This window comes from Podarcis gaigeae (genome assembly GCF_964106915.1).
Source record: "Podarcis gaigeae genome assembly, chromosome: Z".
Lineage (NCBI taxonomy): Eukaryota > Metazoa > Chordata > Lepidosauria > Squamata > Lacertidae > Podarcis > Podarcis gaigeae.
The window spans coordinates 18,495,179-18,514,653 of NC_139691.1; the positions used below are offsets into that span (position 1 = coordinate 18,495,179).

At 46.8% G+C, this 19,475-nt stretch overlaps 1 protein-coding gene across 1 annotated transcript in view; it reads left to right on the top strand.

Annotated features, from left to right (window-relative positions):
* The first annotated feature begins 1,098 nt into the window (after positions 1 to 1,098).
* The window catches only part of AGPAT2 (1-acylglycerol-3-phosphate O-acyltransferase 2), a 31,017-nt gene continuing 12,640 nt past the window's right edge, over positions 1,099 to 19,475 (top strand). Inside the window, exons 1-2 of the mRNA XM_083722517.1 lie at positions 1,099 to 1,390; positions 2,604 to 3,146. Coding sequence (XP_083578643.1) covers positions 2,950 to 3,146 — 197 coding nt within the window. The 5' untranslated portion in view covers positions 1,099 to 1,390; positions 2,604 to 2,949. The remainder of the gene's footprint in view (positions 1,391 to 2,603; positions 3,147 to 19,475) is intronic.

Here is a 19,475-nt window from a genome sequence, read left to right on the forward strand (position 1 = left end):
TCATGCAATTTTACCTTTTGACAGTAAGCTAGATTCTACACTTGTATGAAGTGCCTGCAGGATCAGACCAGTGACCCATCTAGTCCAACATCCTCTTCTCACACTGGCCAGCCAGGAGCCTCTTCTGGGTGGCCCACGAGCAGGACCTGAGCACAAGAGGCTTCTCCCCTCCTGCACCTGGTGTTACAGAAGCATTGCTTTCTCCAGCTGGGGAGGCAGAGCATAGCCACTGTGGCTTTTGGCCATCATCAACTACCTCCTCCATGAATTTGTCTAATCCTTTTTTTAAAGCCACCTAGGCGATCTTTTCCCAGCCACCTAGCTTTTCCCAGTAGTGATGTATGATGTATTTTCCCAGTAGTGATGTATGGAAATGAAAGCTGGACCATACAGAAGGCTGATGGCCAAAGAATTGATGCTTTTGAATGATGGTGCTGGAGGAGACTCTTGAGAGTCCCATAGACTGCAAGAAGAAGATCAAACCTATCCATTCTTAAGGAAATCAGCCCTGAGTGCTCACTGGAAGGACAGATCCTGAAGCTGAGGCTCCAATACTTTGGCCACCTCATGAGAAGAGAAGACTCCTTGGAAAAGACCCTGATGTTGGGAAAGATGGAGGGCACAAGGAGAAGGGGACGACAGAGGACGAGATGGTTGGACAGTGTTCTTGAAGCTACCAGCATGAGTTTGACCAAACTGCGGGAGGCAGTGGAAGACAGAAGTGCCTGATGTGCTCTGGTCCATGGGGGTCACGAAGATTCGGACACGACTAAATGACTAAACAACAACAACAGGCCATCACTGCTTCCTGGGGATGAGAGTTCCAAAGTCTAACTCTGCACTGTGTGTAGAAGCCCTTTCTTTTAACTGACCTGAATCTTCCAACATGAGAGAGAAACTTTTCTCTCCCCGCTTTCTCCACACCATTTTGGACACTATTATCATGTTGCCCCATGCGCGCACACACCCCACAGACCTCAATAGGTCAATGTTTCCTTATGATTTTTAGTAGGACCAAAGAAAGCACTTGTGCAATGGGAGGAGTCAAGCCGCAGATTTAGAAGCCGCCCCAATTTGCTCTCCAGAACCAATGGCTATACTTGCATCTCTTCTAAAGCATTAAAGCAGCTTAGCAATCAGATCCTCTTTAAGAGAGACAGTAAAAATACAAGCTCAGAGAGATGCAGGGTTTCCCCTTCCTGGTCTTGGTGCCGGCAAAGGAGAGGTCTCTTATCTGGTGCAAAGAGCCGGAGAGGATTCTGCACAAAAGGTGAAGAGCAAGAGAGGATTTAACTAAAATAACCACACCCTGCTGGTTATCTGGGGCATGGCCTCTCAGGAATATCCCCATTGAATCAAGAAGGGGCTGGTGAGCTCCTTTCCATGTGGGGTGAGTGTCTCATAGAACAATGCTGAATAGTGGAAGATTCAGGACAGATAAAAGAAAGGATTTATTCATGTAGCACATTGTTAAACTATGGAACTCAGTGCCACAGGAGGCAGGGACAGTTTAGGTAATTTTAAAAGAGGATTAGAAAAATTCATGGAGGGCTGTTGATGGCTATTAGCTATGATCGCAATGCTGTCTATACCTTTGAAGGCAGTAATGCTTCTGAATTCTAGTTTCTGAAAGCCACAGAAGGCGAGAGGGCACTTGTTCCTGAGTCCTGCTTGCAGCAGGTTTCCCACTGGGGCATCTGGCTGGCCAGTGGGAGAACAGGATGCTGGACTGGGCCCCCTTTGGCTTGATCCAGCAGGCTCTTCTTATGTTCTTATGAGATCCTGAAAGATGGGAGCGGCAGGATGGGAGAAGAAAGTGGGGGGAGGGTGGACAAAGAAAGGAAAGAGGAGGCACCTCCCATCTCTGAACCTTTGGAGAACCACTGCTGCCAGTCAGTGCAGGCAATACTGGGCTGCTGGGCTGACTCATTTTAATACACTTTCCCATGTAGCTCAGTGTTGGAGCATCTGCTTTGTTTGCAGAGACTACCCTCTTCAATCCCTGGAACTTCCAGGTACAGCTGGGATTATCTCTTAAATCTGAAGCACTGGGAAACCACTGCTGCTAGTCAGTGTAGTCACTAGTGAACTAAATGGACTGCATTTAGTCCATGACTCAGAAGCATCCAGCTTCCTGTATTCCTGTTTGATTCAAACTTCTTCAGAACTATGAGGACTGGAAACTTATGGAGAAGAGCTATAGCTCTGCTGAGAATGTCCCCGTCTGAAGCTTCTGCTGTCAGTTAGTGCAGCCAGTCCTGAGCTTCAGTTAATTCAGAACTATGAGGACTAGTATCCTAACAAAGGCTCCTCCAGAAGCCCCGGAAAAACACTGCTGCCAGTCTGTGTAGACAATACTGAGCTAGATGGCTCAATGGTTGGACTCAGCGCAAGGCACTTCCTACCTCCCTATTTCATCCAGGCTTTTCTCTAAAACTATGAGGACTAGCATCTTACTCGGCGGGGAATGCCTCCTGCCTGAAATTCCTGGAGAGCTGCGGCCAGTCCATGTTAGACAGTGCTGAGCTAGATCGACATGTGCTTCTGTTTAATTCAGCTCTTTCTCCAGAATCGTGAGGACTAGAATCTTTCTTTCTTTTCAGAGGGACGACCTGATCAAAGCTCTGACTCAGCCCTAAAGCAGCTCCCTCTCTTGGAAAGCCAAGCCCGGGCGCCGAAAAGCAACCGTGAGTTACGAGGGCGTGTCCGCCGGGTGTGTCCGCCCATTAAGGGACGGGACGGGCCCGGCTGAGCCGCCTGGAGTTGCGTGCCGTCACTGCTGCTGCCACTGTCACCTTTCCTTCCGCGCCTACAACGTTTCGCGCTCCACTACGCGGCTCTCCCGGGCTGTGCGCTGCGTGGAATCCCGGCAGCCCCTCTCCACAGGACCCACAAAAGGGGAGAGCGAGACTTTTTATTGCTGTCCCCCGGCGCCCTTTTGCGCGCAGGATGGAGAACCAAGGCGGGTGGCTCTTCTTCTGGGTGCCCCTCATGCTGGTTCTGGTGGCACTGGCGCTGGAGCTCAGCCCACGGGCCAAGTTCAAGGCGAAGATTGGCTTCTACTGCGTCCTCTGCGTGGTTGCCTCCACCTTCACCGCCCCCGTCTGCCTCCTATGGAACCGAGGAAGGACTGTCCACAACATGACGTGAGCTTGGAAGCTTCTCCGCTTCCCCGATCTCCTTTATTTATTTGGGGTGTTCTTTGCAATAATAACTGAGAGTTTGGGCTATACACACACACACACACACACGCATGCATCATAGCGGGTTGGACTAGATGATCCTTTGCGTCCTTTCCCATTCTACGATTCTGTGACATCCCTCCCACCGTTTCCTTTCCCGGGTCGGGATTCCTTTCCCACTCAGGGCGTGGAGCTCTGCGCGCGCTCGCAAGCTCTCCTCGTGCTTTTCTTTCACGGATGTTTAGCAGGCAGTTTGCAAAGTGTGGCAACGTTTGGAGGCTCACCTCTGCCAAGGACAGGCTCCTTGTTTTTCCCACACACGTGTCTTAATACAAGTGACTGCTTTTTTAAAATTTATGTTTTGCCGCCCTTAAAATATTTGCAAAAATCCACAGAACGCGGCTCATGCAATGTCTTCGGAAGCCGTTTTCTCTGCTGCCTTCTAGCAAAACTCTTAATGCAAGCTTTCCGTTTTGGTGACTTGTGGAGCGAGCCTTTTCTGGAGGGAGAGTTTTCCTCCTCCGCTCTTCCGGGTTTGCAAGTCCTGCCTCTTCCTGGAGAGTAGAGAGCAAGCTAGGATAGAGAAATCTCGCTTTAAACCAGCGGTTCTCAACAGGTTGAGAAAGGCTGCTTTTGCTTTCCATTCTCTTAAGAAACCTTGATCCTTCACTTCCTCAAATCTCACGCGCACACACTTTACAAGAGCCCCAAATCTCACACCAGGGTGTGGGGGGGCGGACTCTCTGTGCATAGTCTAGAGCAGCGCTTTTCAAATTTTTTCGGCCACCGCCCCCTTGCCTCCATAAATTCAACCCCAGCGCCTGCTACCCTACCCTATAAAAAGACATTGTTCAGAATTTTTTTGTTGGCATCCATCTGTCTCGAGAGACAGTGGAATGCGCCTCCGGGGGTGAAGTCAAACTGCTGTAGAATCACGGTCCCAATAACAGACAATAACAGTAAAATTCAAAACAGCAACAATTAATTGCACATTTACTCAAAATCCAATTAAAACTCTTTGGCTTAATTGGAGGAACTTGATCCAGTGATAGCAACTTTTCAAAGTGTAATAGTCATTTACACCTTCAGCGCCATTCTGCCCCACTCTTGTCTCTTAGTGCCCCCCAGGGAATCAGCCTCCTCCCGCCACCCCCCCCCCCGCCATGTTACTGCACACTTTGGGAACCACTTGGTCAGGGTGTCTTCATACCTCTACCTCCCCTTGCTATTGCAAAAAACAACAACCCCAAGAACAAAATACGCAGCTGGCTGCTCAGAAGACTGCCCCTCTCTAGACTTGGGAAAATTGTGCACACCCACCCAGCTATGACAGTTGTCTCCAGCATTCCTTCCTGACTCCAGTCTAAATTAAACCTGCCCAAAGCATTGATGCGTCATCTGTGTATGTTTAAAAAGTTCAGACCCTCCAAGTGCCCCTATTTTCCAGTGACGTTCCTGGTTTAGAGAAGCCGTCCTGATTTCTGATTTGATCCCGGATTGTCCCACTTTTCCTTAGGATGTCCCTAATTTCATTGGAGAAATGTTGGAGGGTATGGAGGTATCTGACCCCCCCCCCAGCCATCTGAAGGCAATCCTGTATAGAGAAGGTGTTTTTTTTAAAAAAATGTTTAATCTTTTATTACGTTTCAAATATGTTGTTTTTTCCCCAAATAATTTTTATTCACTTTTCCATCCATAACAAAACAAAATAAAGCAATAAAAGAACATACAACACGTATAATTTCAGACTCTTAGTTTCATGTTCCTTACTCTCCCGACTTCCTCATACCTCCCCTTTCTGCATTCTCATGTCAAATTAATTAATTAACAAATCCCTCCCTTATTTTCAAATTAATTGTAAAAACATTCAATTTCTTTCACTTAACCATTATCGCTATTAACCCCTATCTTTTCTCATTCCGCATCAATCTAACATTCACTAATTTTTGAATACTTCTTTAAATAGTCTTTAAATTTTTTCCAATCTTCTTCCGCCGTTGCTCTTCCCTGGTCTCAAATATGTTGGAAGCTGCCCAGAGTGGCTGGGGCAACCCAGTAAGATGTATGGGGTATATATAGTAAAATTATCATTCTGGAATGGGACGTCCCTATTTTCATCGGATAAATGTTGGAGGGCATGAAAGTTGCTTTCTGGCTTGCATATGCACCACATATTTAGAGCATATTTCCACCCACCCACCCCTGAAGAATCCTGGGAACTGTAGTTTAAGGGTGTTGGAAATTGAAGTCTTGGGAAATATAGTTCCCACAATTCTTTTGGGGAGGGGTGTTTTTAAATGTACAGTATAGCACGAATTTAGCCCTTTTATAATAATAATATTTTATTATTTATACCCCACCCATCTGGCTGGGTTTCCCCAGCCACTCTGGGGAATTTAATTTTTTTTTAAAGTGGAGATGTGAGTTTGGATTCGCTTCTGACTATTACTCTCTCTCTCTCTCTCTCTCTCTCTCTCTCTCTCTCTCTCTCCTCTTAAAAAAAAGTAGACTGAGATCTCATTTCTCTTCCCTTATTAGCATAATCCAATGAAACATTAATGAAACATTATTAGCATAATCCAATGAAACATTAATGAAATCGCCAGCATCTACTTTGCAGGCAGTTTCTTTAAAAAAATAATAATCAGCATGTCACCCAACATCTTCAGAGGTGTTTTATCCAACAATATATCCTTAGAGTAGACACATTGAAATTAAAGGGCTTGACTGATTTGGGTCCATTGGTGTCAATGGACCTATTATTTAACGTGTTTATATTTATACCTGCTTCCTCCCAAGGTGGTATGCAAGGCAGCTCATAGCATTCAAAAGCAACATTCTAAAATACAATAATTATAATACATCAAAGTTGGACCACAACTCCATTGCTTTTCTATCCCCTCCACCCACTTTAGTTTTGGAAGCCAGCTTGTGCTACACAGAACGGGGGTCACAGTTCCCCCTTCCATGAACTTGATTTCTTTCTCTGCAAGAGATCCATGATATATTTCCCCCTAATTAAATGATGTTGCGTAGTGGCTGGTCTAAGGGAGCTGCAGCAAAGATAATGAGCTGCTATTTTGAATCAACTCTAATTACAGCACTCTTGCTATGTGTGGTTTCTAGAATCAGGCCCTGCCTGGCAGGTGGCAGGTCAGTCTGGATTTCCACAGGATATTTTTTTTTAAACACATGCTAGTATCCATACTGCTGAATAAACAACCACAAAAATATTATGGCAATTTAAATGTTGCCATTATTTTGCATGAAATAACTAGGCCTGCATTTCCATTTCAGAGAGAGTGAGAGTGTTGGGTGGATGTTTTAGTGCAATAGTGTGAGTTGAGGTGTCTTCGTCTGGCTGCACATATTGACTTCTGAGCAAGCAGAGATCAGCATTCCAGACCCACCCAAATTATACTTCTTTATAATGCTTCAGGGCATCTAGGTCTGTTGAAAGGAGTGAGGAGAAGATAACCTCTCTTTGTGGACCTTAACTTCCTTGAGTGATCAAGGGACACAACTTGAATTATTTCAAGCATCTAGCCCTCATGGTTACTGAGAGAATCTTGAAATTCATGCAACAGCCTTTTAATTATTATTATTTTAAAGCCCCAATTAACTTGCATTTCAACTGGTTTTGATGTTGGCTTTATTGGGACATTTCAGAATTTAATGTGCAGAAGTTCGGAGGTTGGGCATTGGAACAAAGCCACTCCTGTCAATCATGTGTCATGAAGTGATTGCTAATTGTTCTTCTGGTGTGTTTGCAGAAAATATGTGTGTGCATTCCCTTTACTGCAACTGGAAATATATTGCACCAACATGGCTGTTCTCCAAACATGTGTACCAAAGTGTTTTTATGCAATAGACACACATATTCCTCTTGTAAACAGTGTAGGAGAAATATAGTACAGTGGTACCTTGGTACTCAAACTTAATCTGTTCCGGAAGTCCGTTCCAAAACCAAGGCGCACTTTCCCATAGAAGGTAATGCAAAACTGATTAATCCATTCCAGACTTTTAAAAACAACCCCTAAAACAGCAATTTAACATGAATCTTACTACTGAGACCATTGATCCATAAAATGAAAGCAATAATCAATGTACTGTACTGTAAAATAAATAAGATAGTATTGTAGATGATAAATTAAAATATTAAAAAATTCTAACCTGTACTGATGATAGTCATTGTTTGGATGGGGGCTTTTATCCATTTCCACAGTCACACAGTCAATCAAACCATCAGTAGCTGAACTGGGTTGCACACAGTCACAAAAACAAATTAACCCAAAAAGCCTCAAAAACAAAACACAAAATAAATAGCAAAAACAAAAGCGCCAAACTTAATCTGTTCCGGAAGTCCGTTTGGCTTCCGAAATGTTCAAAAACCAAGGTGCAGCTTATGATTGATGCAGGCGCCCCCGAAACAATAGTCAACAGCCACATTGGACGTTCGGCTTCCGAAAAACGATTGAAAACACTTACTTCCGGGTTTTCGGCATTTGGGAACCAAGGCGTTTGAGAACCAAGGTACCACTGTATTAAATAAAAGACCTCTTTATTTAAAGTTTCTTTAAACACTTTTCCTGAAATGCCCTACAGGGGAACATGGGTGTAGTCTGGATTTTTGTTGAAAGGACAGGCCTTTTGTTTTCTGGGGGGCAGAACCTCAGTTAGCTATGTATTTTTATTGATTTTGGAGGGACAGCTGCCCCTCCCTGTCCCCCGTCCCCCCCAAGCTGCACTCATGGGTGGGAAAACTGAGCTGGTGTGAAAGGGAACCTCAGTTCCACTCCACCCCCACAATCCGCCATGCCAACTGTTTTCTCTCATCCAAAATTGTGTGTCCCTTTCCCTGGTGGATACAATACACAGAAATTACTGCCTTAATAGTATTAAGTTCAGGGTCTAAATTAACTTGAGCTGCACCACCAGCAGTTTCATGGTGTAGGCCTCCCCAGTGTGCTCTGCCTAGCCACCCCCACCCCCACCCCCAAACCTGTGGTCACTTTTGTCAGCTGCCAAGATGAAATCTGGTTACTGAATGCAGCCCTTTCTTCAGTACTATGAGGACTAGAACATCGATACAGAGAGAGAGAGAGAGAGAGAGAGAGAGAGAGAGAGAGAGAGAGAGAGTGAAGAGGTGTAGAAAGCTTGTTGGAACCTCTATATATAGCTGGGAAAACATCCCCTGCCTCAAACCCTGGAGTACAACTGCTGCCAGTCAGTGTAGACAATATGGAGCTAGAATGGACCTGTGTTCTGACTCCATAAAAGGCTGTGCTCCTATTTAATTCAGCCTTTTCTTCAAGTCCATGAGGACTAGAATGTAAGCAAATGTGAGATTTCTCTCCCCCTCAAGCAAAAATAAATGTGCCGGGTTGTGAGTGGGGCATGGGATGTGGGTGTCAGAATTCCCCTTTCACACCCCTTTCCTCCTTTCCAGACTGGAATTGTTTGGGTCCCATGAGGTATTCAGAGGTGTGTGAGCTCCAAACACACCTGTGTATGTGTGTGTGTTTGTGTTTGGGTTGCTGTAATGATGCTTTCATGTCAAAAGCTTTACTTAAAGGAGGCAAGTTGAGGCAAGAATTTTGTTTAGCAGGAATGCCTGTGGAGAGGCCTGACACTTTGCCACACAGTCACTTATTTGCATGCTTTTTACAAGGACAACACCCACCACACAAAGGGCAAGAGGTGAGGAGCCTTCCTTTTGCGAACCCCCCAGGTGCGCATTCCCTTACAGGTAACATTCCAGGGGTTACAGGCCACTTGTAGGTATAGCTGCACACAAGTTGGAGGGTTAGATATGGAGTTAGTCATGTGCAGAGTAAAGTAAAGGTAAAGGGACCCCTGACCGTTAGGTCCAGTCGCGGACGACTCTGGGGTTGCGGTGCTCATCTCGCTTTACTGGCCGAGGGAGCCGGCGTACAGCTTCCGGGTCATGTGGCCAACATGACTAAGCCGCTTCTGGCAAACCAGAGCAGCGCACGGAAACCTTCCCGCCGGAGCGGTACCTATTTATCTACTTGCAGTTTGACGTGCTTTTGAACTGCTAGGTTGGCAGGACATGTGCAGAGTAGACCTGTTTAAATTTTAAAAATGTGGCCTGCAGACACCCCATGCCTTTGGAGTACATGGTTTCTTCCCCCAAAGAATCTTGGGAAGTGTAGTTTTGCTCCCCAGGGAGCTACAGTTCCCAGTGCCTTTAACAAACTGTGGTGCCTATAACTCTTTGGGGAAAGCTAAGTGCTTTTAACTTTTTTTATTTCATAAAATCTATACAGCGCTTCATGATTTAAGAAAAAAACTTTAACACAGTTAACAACAGAGACAAAAACAACAAAATTATCAACAGGAAGAATTAACAATTTTAGACATTCGAACAGTTAAAATAGCAATAGACTCACATCTGCTTTCTAAATAGCTGCATAGGCTTGTCTACATAAAATTGTTTTTTGCAGGTTCCGAAAAGAGTATAGCAAAGGTGCCTGACCAATATCCACAGGCAGGGAGTCCTGGGGGTTAGAAAAAATTGAGTTCTGAGAGATGTGGGACGGGGATTATGTGTGATGTGTACACAGCCTAACACTGGCATGTTAAATATAGGATAGATCTGCACCCTATATTTATATATTTGGACTTCCCTCAATGAATCCTGGGAACTGCAGTTCACCCTTCACGGAACTGCAGCAGGGGCTGTACCTTGGAGCAGCAAACCTTCCCCTAAAAATGAATATTATTGTCATGGTTCTGAGTAAAGGGCTAAATTTAATAGGAGGTTGCTACTTATATTTAACTTAGGAAGATGCCTTCTACTAAGTCAGACTCTTGGTTTACTGTCTACACTGGCTGACATCTGCTTCACGAGGGGCCTTCTGGAAGGGAGTCTTTTCCCAAGACCTACCTGGAGGAGATCTGCTGGGTGTTGAACCCAGGACCTTCTGCAAGCAAAGCAAGTGATCTGCCACTGAGCTGCAGCCCTTCCTCATACATTTGGTGCCCTCCAGGTGTTTTGCACTAAAGCTCCCATCAGTCCCAGCCAGCAAGTCAAAGCCTTGAACAATTCAGCTAAATGCTTGTTTGCAGAGCCTGCATTAACAGCCTGTCCTAGAAATATTGGCTGGCTCTCCAAGTTTGGGATCCTTCTGACACACAGGAACTCTCTGAGATTGTCCTGCAGACCGGATAGCAAACAACTGGTTGCTCAACCAATCTGTTCCCCACCACCACCCCTTACTGCCAGTCCTCACATTCCCCTCCTAGCAGCTCTTCCCACAGGCCCAGCCAGATGAAGCCTGCAAAAGAAGGAGCAAAAGAAAAATCCTAATGTGTGAGCATTAGCCCCAGAAGCCACTTAAAAAGGGATCAAGGATGCAGCGTGGCCCACATGCAAAGGGGCGGTGATCACACTTACTCATCCTCTTAGAGCCTATAAATAGAAATCCTAGAAGCACATTCACCAGGGGTGGCAGAGTTTATTTATTTGCAGGGCATAGTAAGTTCTGGCATCAAGCAAACACAAAGGCCATTAAACAACAAGAGATTTTAAAGTCCTAAAGCAGCAGCTGGAAACTTCTCAGGCCACATGTGGCCCTTTGGCCCTCTCTGTCCAGCCTCCAGTGCTCTTTCCTTGACCACCCCTCTGCCCCCAATCCTCTCCCCATGGGCCCCGCTGCTCCTGGAGTACATGAGTGTGCTTGGAATGTGTCCTTGAGCTGTGACAACACTGCTGGCCTGCTTGAATTGAGACATGTCTATATCTGTATATCTATGTATAGAGCAACCTCTGGGGCTGCAGTTGATGAAACTCTACTCAGAGTAGACCAATGAAATTAGGGAAGGGCCGTGGCTCTGTGGAAGAGCCCCTGATCTGCATGCAGAAGGTCTTGGGTTCAATCCCCAGTGTCATCTTCAGGTAGGGCTGGAGAGTTACTGCCAGTCAGTGTAGACAATATGGAACTGAATGGACCAATGGTCCAATGACTCAATAGAAAGCAGCTTTTTATATGCCAGGTTTGCACCAGAGCAAAAGACTCCTGTTCATTATCAACCAGGGTTCCAGAACAGCCTCAGAACTTAACAGTGTGGTTCTGGTTTTGCAGTTCTGGGGTTGCACACTTTTTGCAGCAGCCGGATGCCAGGCCAAATAGCGAGAGGCCAGTGGGCCAGTTTTGGGGATACAGTTTGACATTTAAAAAAAAAATAGTAGTAGTAATGTTATTTGTTATACAACCTTAGTGTACCAAGGGGTTGACCTGACCCAGAAAGGTCACCCTGGCCAGTAGGTCACCTCCAGAAGGGATTGATCTACTCCTGTGCCACAATTTAGTGGCTAGTGTGGTTCTTTGGAGCAGGTTCTCTGGCCTCCTTGGTCATCAAATATCCCTGCCCTGAGATTTATATGCAAAGGGGGTTAATCTGGCCTTGCCCACAAAGGCTGTGATCTAGCTAACTTTGGATTCCAAGAGCGAGGACTGGGTTTGTGTATAAGGCTATGTACACACTGCAAATTTAAAGCAACCCACCCAACCCCCTTAAAAAGAAAAAAAGAATCCTGGGAACTGGAACTTTGTGAAAGGTAAAACAAAGACCCCAGGGCTCTTTGAGGGAAAGCCATGTGCTTCAGATGTTTGGTATGTACACTCAACCAATGGAAGGGAGCCTGTTTTGTTGGCTGGTTCTTGTTTTACAATAATCTTGTTAAGTTTATATTGCTCCTTATTCCTTCCTAGAATGGAGCAGCTCCCCTTTGAAGAAAGTTTGCAGCAATGGGGACTTTTTAATTTAAAGAAAGCCTTTCTTTGCACAGCACATAGTTAAACTATACTTCCACAGGAGGCAGTAACAGCCACCAACCTAGACGGCTTTAAAAAAGGATTATACAAATACATAAAGGAGGAGAGGGCTAATGAGGGCTACTGGCCATAATGGCTGTGCTCTGCCTCCATAAGTAGAGGAAGCAATGCCTCTGAATAGGAGTTCCTGGAAACCACAGGAGGGGAGAGAAATCTTGTGCTTGAATCCTGTTTGCTGGTTTCCCCTTTGGGGTATCAGGTTGGTCACTGTAGGAACAGGGCACTGATCCAGCTGGTGGTTTGTAAGAAACAACAACAACAACAACAACAACAACAACAACAACAACAACAACAACAATTCTTTATACCCTGCCCTCCCCGGCCAGAGCCAGGCTCAGGGTGGCTAACACCATTAAAATTTCAGTGAAAACATAATGGTGGGGGGGGGCAATTTAAAATACAGGTTAAAATGCATTTTAAAATGCAGCCTTATTTTAAAAGTAGCCCATAGATCAAAACCATAAGAGGAGGGAAACATAAAGGTCAGACTGAGTCCAAACCAAAGGCCAGGCGGAACAGCTCTGTCTTGCAGGCCCTGCGGAAAGATGTCAAGTCCCGCAGGGCCCTAGTCTCTTGTGACAGAGCATTCCACCAAGTTGGGGCTAGTACTGAAAAGGCCCTGGGCCTAGTTGAGACCACTCTAACCACCTTGTGACCTGGGACCTCCAAAATGTTGTCATTTGTGGACCTTAAGGTCCTCTGCGGGGCATACCAGGAGAGGCAGTCCCGTATAAACTGATTCAAGGCTGCATATATGGGTCTTCTGCGTCAGCCCTTCCAATTTTATTCTCACAACAACCCTATGCGGTAGGTTGAGTTGAGAGTGAGGGGGTTGCCTAAGACTTCACGGCACCTGGGCCTCCCTTTGTGCTGATGCTATGAATAAAGTGTGGCATTTTCATTTGAGCCTTTTCTGAGGAATCTTCAAAGTCCTTAGAGGTGCATGACCAAGTTGTGTGGCAGTGCTGGCTACTCCTGTTTTTCAGATAATTTGGTGCCTTGAATCAGGCTTACTGTATGAATTTATGGTTGAGGCCTTGTCAGAATGAAGCCACCCACACAGGCAAGAATAAGGAAACAAAACAAAAAAAAAAGGCATTCTACATACCTAGGGATGCTTTTGCCTTTTATTTTTTAAACTGTTTTCTTGGGAGGGGGGTGGATTTCCTGGTGCAGCCGACATCTGTGTCATGAGGGAAATGTTGCAATGCTTTCTGATAGGGCTGTGGTGGTGGTGGAGCTGAGTGTAACATCATGACCCTTTCGTCATTTCAGTCCTGGGTGAGGGTTCGAGATGCTGTAATCAGAGAGTGACTAAAAATCATGACATAAGGAAGTCAGAGGAAGCTGACTGTTGCAAAAACGCTGTGTTCCTTTTCGACAAACACTGTTTCCTGTGTGCAAAGTCTGTCTCTGTGTGTGTAAGGTTGTGTGAGTGGAGGAGGAGGAGGGGGAAGGCAGCAAGTCTGCTCTGGACTCGCCCCAGCACAAAGAGAGGCTGCCTTAGACTGAGTCAGTCCATTTAATTCAGTGTCACCAACATTGACTGACAGCAGCACTGGCTTTCCAGGGTTTTAGATAGGAGATATTCCCAGCCCTACCTTGATATTCCCAGAGGGATTGAACCTGGGCCTTTTGCATGCAGAGCAGGTGCTCCATCTCTGAACCCTGGTCCTTCCTCCTGGACAGAAGCAGGGGTCAGTAAACTTTTTCAGCAGGGGACCGGTCCACTGTCCCTCAGACCTTGTGGGGGGCTGGACTATATTTTGAAGAAGAAAAAATGATTTAATTCCTATGCCCCACAAAAAACCCAGAGATGCACTTTAAATAAAAGGACACATTCTACTCATGTAGAATGCGGGCCAGATTTAGAAGACGATTGGGTCGGATCCGGCACCTGGGCCTTAGTTTGCCTACCCATGCCATAGAGGATGTTCCTCCCCCCTGTCTGCAAAAAACAGCTACTAAAAAACTAAAAGCTAGGATGCTCTGTTGATTTTGCAAAGAGGGAGATGGAAGTGCCATGGCTTGCAAAACTGCAGTGCATTGGCTCTTACTTCAGAACCATGGAGTGGAGTCTTTCTCCATAGGAGTGGACCATTGCCAGAGGCAGGGCATCTCCAGCTAGGGCTGAGAGTGAACCCCCACCCCCCACCCCAGTTTGCTCTGATTCAGTGAAAGGCAGCTTCTTAAAAAGAAGAATACCACCTCCAGTGTTTCTAATGCTCTTGGGGTGGCTAACAACTGTGAAGCGAGGGCAGAAATTTTAGCAGTGCTTTACAGTGGTATCTCGGGTTACATACGCTTCAGATCACTAACCCAGAAATAGTACCTCGGGTTAAGAACTTTGCTTCAGGATGAGAACAGAAATTGTGTTCCGGCGGCGCGGCGGCATCAGCAAGCCCCATTAGCTAAAGTGGTGCTTCAGGTTAAGAACAGTTTCAGGTTAAGAACGGACCTCCGGAACGAATTAAGTACTTAACCCGAGGTATCACTGTATTTATTTATTTTCCTCTGGCAACAGAAGAAAAGTTTGTTTCATAAGGTTGTTATTAGAACTGGATGTCCTCCCATTAGATGAGGCTAGGTACAAACGCAAGCATATCTGTAACGGATCCTGGAAGTCCGGTTTTTCCTTGGCTGTGCTTTTAGAGTACTAGGCTATGTGTGGACATAACATGAGCCTTGGTGGATCAGGCCTAAGGGGATCTTAGAGTAGTCCAGGACCCTGGACCCAATAAATTCCCTATGCAAATTACTCTAATTTGCACATGAAGATTTCCCAGGAAATTCACATCACCAGATTAAGAACATAAGGAGAGCCGGTTGGATCAGGCCAATGGCCCATCAGGCCCAGCATCCTGTCCTCACAGTGGCCAGCAAGATGCCCCCAATAGGAAACCTGCAAGCAGTTGGCACAAGGGCCCTCTCCCCTCCTGTGGTCTCCAGAAACGCATTTGTAAGCATTACTGCCTCCAACTGTGTATGCAGAGCATTGACATCAGGGTTAGTAGGCACTGAACACCTCATCTCCTCCATGAATTCATCCAATTCTCTTTTTAAGCCACAAAGGTTTAGCGGCCATCAGGGCCTCTTGGTCCTGACCCACTGATGAGGCTGTGGGAGACACCCACCATGAATGACAGACACCCAGGAAGGTGGCACCCACCTTGCGTCTGTCTCAGTGGAGAAACGTCACCCTCAAGTGGCACAAAATTCTGGAGAGGTCTCTTTTATATATTGCGAGATCTCATGGAGCACGTGAGACTTCACAAAACTTTGGCGGTATCTTGCAAGATGATATCTTGCAAGACAGATGTCAGATGTCAGAATCTGGATTCAAGAAATTGGATACATGGGTCCAAACTGACAAGAGCTCCACCTGCTCAACTGCTTAGAAGCGTGAGGGAAAAGCAGCCAGGCCAGTTTCTGGGGACGCGGCCTTCTTGCTGATGAGTTAATTTGCTGCAGAGCATCTAAGGGAGGAAAGGCGGTTCCAAACCCCAAAGCACCATGTATATTTCATGTCTAAAAAAATTCCTCCCAGTAGCACCTTAGAGACCAACTAAGTTTGTTATTGGTGTGAGCTTTCGTGTGCATGCACACTTCTTCAGATACAGGTTTACTACACCTATCAGCTAATCACCCATTCCCACCACCCTTCTAAGTAATACCCCACCCCACCCTCTCACTATATATAAAGTTCTGGTGACTTCTGTTTCAGTGTATCTGAAGAAGTGTGCATGCACACGAAAGCTCATACCAATAACAAACTTAGTTGGTCTCTAAGGTGGTGCTGGAAGGATTTTTTTAATTTTGTTTTGACTATGGCAGACCGACATGGCTACCTACCTGTAACTATTTCATGACTGTTTATTAAGTTTCTGTCCTAGGATACAAGAAAGGTAGTCTCTCTAGCATAAGATCACCCCCAGTGAGCTTCAGGACTGAGTTGGGAGGGATTTGAACCCTGGTCTCCATCAGGGCCTAGTCCTCATTTAATCCCCACAACAACCCTGTGAGGTAGGTTATGCCGAGAGAGGTAGTTACTGGCCCCCAAGGTCACACCCATGACCTTTGTGACCAAATGGATGGATTTAAACCCTAGTTTCTCCCAGGGCATAGGGATGTGGGTGGCCTCTTGGGCTTGCCAATCAGAAGATCGGTGGTTTGAATCCCCGCGACAGGGTGAGATCCCGTTGTTCGGTCCCAGCTCCTGTCAACCCAACAGTTCAAAAGCATGCCAGAAAGTTCGAGTAGATAGGTACCGCTCCGGCAGGAAGGTAAACAGTGTTTCCTTGCTCTGCTCTGATTTCGGTGTTCCATTGCACCAGAAACGGCTTAGTCATGCTGGCCACATGACCTGGAAAAACCTGTCTGCGGACAAACGCCCGCTCCCTCAGCCTGTAAAGCGAGATGAGTGCCACAACCGCAGGGTTGTCTGTGACTGGACTGAACTGTCAGGGGTCCTTTACCTTTACCTTTTGTATCCCAGGGCACCCTAGCAACTATACTCCAACACACCACAGAGGCAACAAGCCATTCTCGGTTTTTGAAGCTGGAAGGTGGGGCAAGTTACACATTATCCCAAGAGTGCACACACTAGCTGGAACACTCATCCACCACTCGTCTGCTCTCACCTGAGAGAGGGCAGGGTCCACTCCACTGCTCTCATGTGCCCAGGGAGGAGTTCTCTGGCAAGAAGCCAGCTACAGAAAGGAAGAGGCTTGGTGCCTCGTGAACCAAACAACTGAGGACCTCCCTGTACTCCAGCCAGGGTGGCAAAGCACTTCATGCTGGTCAGTGTAGACAACAATACCGCGCTAGATGGACCAAGGGTTTGACTCAGGCAGCTTCCTAGGGACGCGGGTGGCACTGTAGTCTAAACCACTGAGCCTCTTAGGCTTGCTGACAGAGCTCCCATTCCTCGGTCCCAGCTCCTGCCAACCTATTGGTTCGAAAGCACGCTAGTGCAAGTAGGTAAATAGGTACCGCTGTGGCACTCTGGCACTCGTCATGGTGTTCCGTTGCACCAGAAGCAGTTTAGTCATGCTGGCCACATAACCCGGAAAAAACTGTCTGCGGACAAATGCCAGCTCCCTTGGCCTGAAAGCGGGATGAGCACCACAACCCCATAGTTGCCTTTGACTGGACTTAACCATCCAAGGGTCTTTTACCTTTACCAATGCAGCTTACTATGTCCATCATCATCACCATTATCAATATGTTCCTGTATAATTCAGCTCCTTATTGAGAACCATGACGACATACTTGTTCTTCTTAGGGGAAGGTCTACAGCTTGATGGAAGCACATCTGCTTTGCATCTCCTAGGTTCAATCCCAAAGACAATTACAATGCAGCAATAATTTGTCATGATTCAACACAAATCCAGCTGTTAAGGGGTGTCTGGGGTGTTGGTGAGGCATAGTACCACTGGTGGGGGACATGCCGTGCTTCTTCGGGGGATAGTCTGTCCACCGTGGGTCCCCACCCTGCACCCAGCTCACACCTGTGGCCCCTAGAAGCTGTCAGCATGCAACAGCAGCTTCAACTGGCCAGCTAAACCAGGCGAGGAACTTCCCCTGCATGTGAAGACAGGCTGTGGTGGACAAGACCAATAGTGGGTCCAATGGTCAAGAAGGTTTGAAGGGAGACCATCTAGGAGAAGGAAAACTCTGATCTTATACCTTTGCTGCCTTGCGGGACATCTTCTGGAAAAGAGAAGACTAAGCAGTAAACCCTACACAATTCCAGAGTGAAGTCTGTGGGATGGTTGGGTGGCACCTTGTATGCCTCCTTTGGGCAACTCCTTCAGCCAGACTAGTGCCAAACATATAGCTCTGGCAACTACCAGGTGGCTTTAAGAGAGGATTGTGGAGGGAGACAAGACTATCAATGGCTACTTGACATGATGGCTATGCTCTACTGGAGGCAAGATGCCTCTGGACACCAGTTGTTGGTAATCACAAGTGGAGAGTTTCTGCTGTCACGTTCCTGCTTGTGATCTTCCCATTGGAGGCATTTTGCTGACAACTGTGAAAAGACAACGTTGGATGAGATGGGCCTTTGGTTCAATCAGCAGGACTCTGTCCATGGAGGACTACTGTGTTTGTAGGCCTTCCATCCCCAGGGGCAGCCTAGCTCAGAAGGGCAGTTGCCGAGAGGTACAGGTGGGGAGAGTTGCTGTTGCATTTGTGTCCTGCTTGGCGACTTTCCTTTGCAGTACCTGGTTGGCCACTTTGAGGACAGAAAGGTGGACTAGATGGGCCATTGGGCAGATCCAGCAGGCTCTTCTTACCTTCTTAAGGTGGGTGGTGTAGATTTCCTGGGAAATTTTCATGTGCAAATTAGAGTGATTTGCATAGTGAATTTATTGGGGTCACTAAACTTTAAGCTTACTGAGATCATCTGGTTGACTGTTGCTAGTTCTCCTGTATGTTGCAGAGGCCAAGCTGGCCTCCATTAACATCGCAGAATTGAAGAGTTGGAGGGAAACAGAGGGTCATCTAGTCCAAACTCCTGCAGTGTTAGGAGTTGGCCATTTATTTTCTCCGCTCCCGTGTTGTGCAGAACAGTCTTCCAGCAGAGATTCATCAGGCACCCTCACTTTTGACTTTCAGGCATCTTGGTTTTGTTTTGTTTTTATGCTGTCCTTTTATATTTTTTTGTTGGGGAGGTCAGTCTGGATGATGCCCCAAGCCTTTTCTGATTCTGGTGTCCCGTGCCCAGTGAGGGTTAGCATCTAATGGAGGAGGTTGCTGAACAGGTCAGACAAGTTTCTTCATAAGAACTTAGCTCAGAGGTTTTCAACCTTTTTGTGTCCATGGCTCCCTTGACCAACTACATTCTTTCTGCGGCTCCCCTGTGGGGAAACATGCTCTGAGCCTCAGAAGCTGTTATGCCACCCCTTGCCGGCAGCCCCTCACTCCCTTTTGAACACCCTCCCTTGTGTTCACTTGGCTTCCTCTCCTTTCCCCCCTTCTTGGGAGTCTTCTGGGCAGCAGCTGCAGCCGCCCCAGTCTCAGAACCGCCAAAGAAGACTTGGCAACTGTGAATGTGAGGCTTGCACCTTACTCACCTTGGGTGGCAGCAGTGGGCACCACTGGGCCTGCCTGCCAAGCCTCCCACTTGTCTGCCCATTCCCAACAGCCAGGGCTGACAGGCTGGCTGGCTGGGCTCCCTCACCCACTTGCTTGCTTACTCCAAGGCAGCCTCAGCTCCTGGCCAGCCCCAGAGGCCCCATTCACCTATGGAGCTTTTAGCCAGTGCTGCTGCAGCAAACAGCCACACAAGTCTTTGGGAGGCAGAGGTGCAAGAGGGCATCAGAGGAGGAAGGGGAGGAAAGAGGGACAGAGGCCAGTGTTGCCCACGGCACCCCTGACCATCATTCAAGGCACCCCAGGGTACCACGGCACACTGGTTGAAAATCCT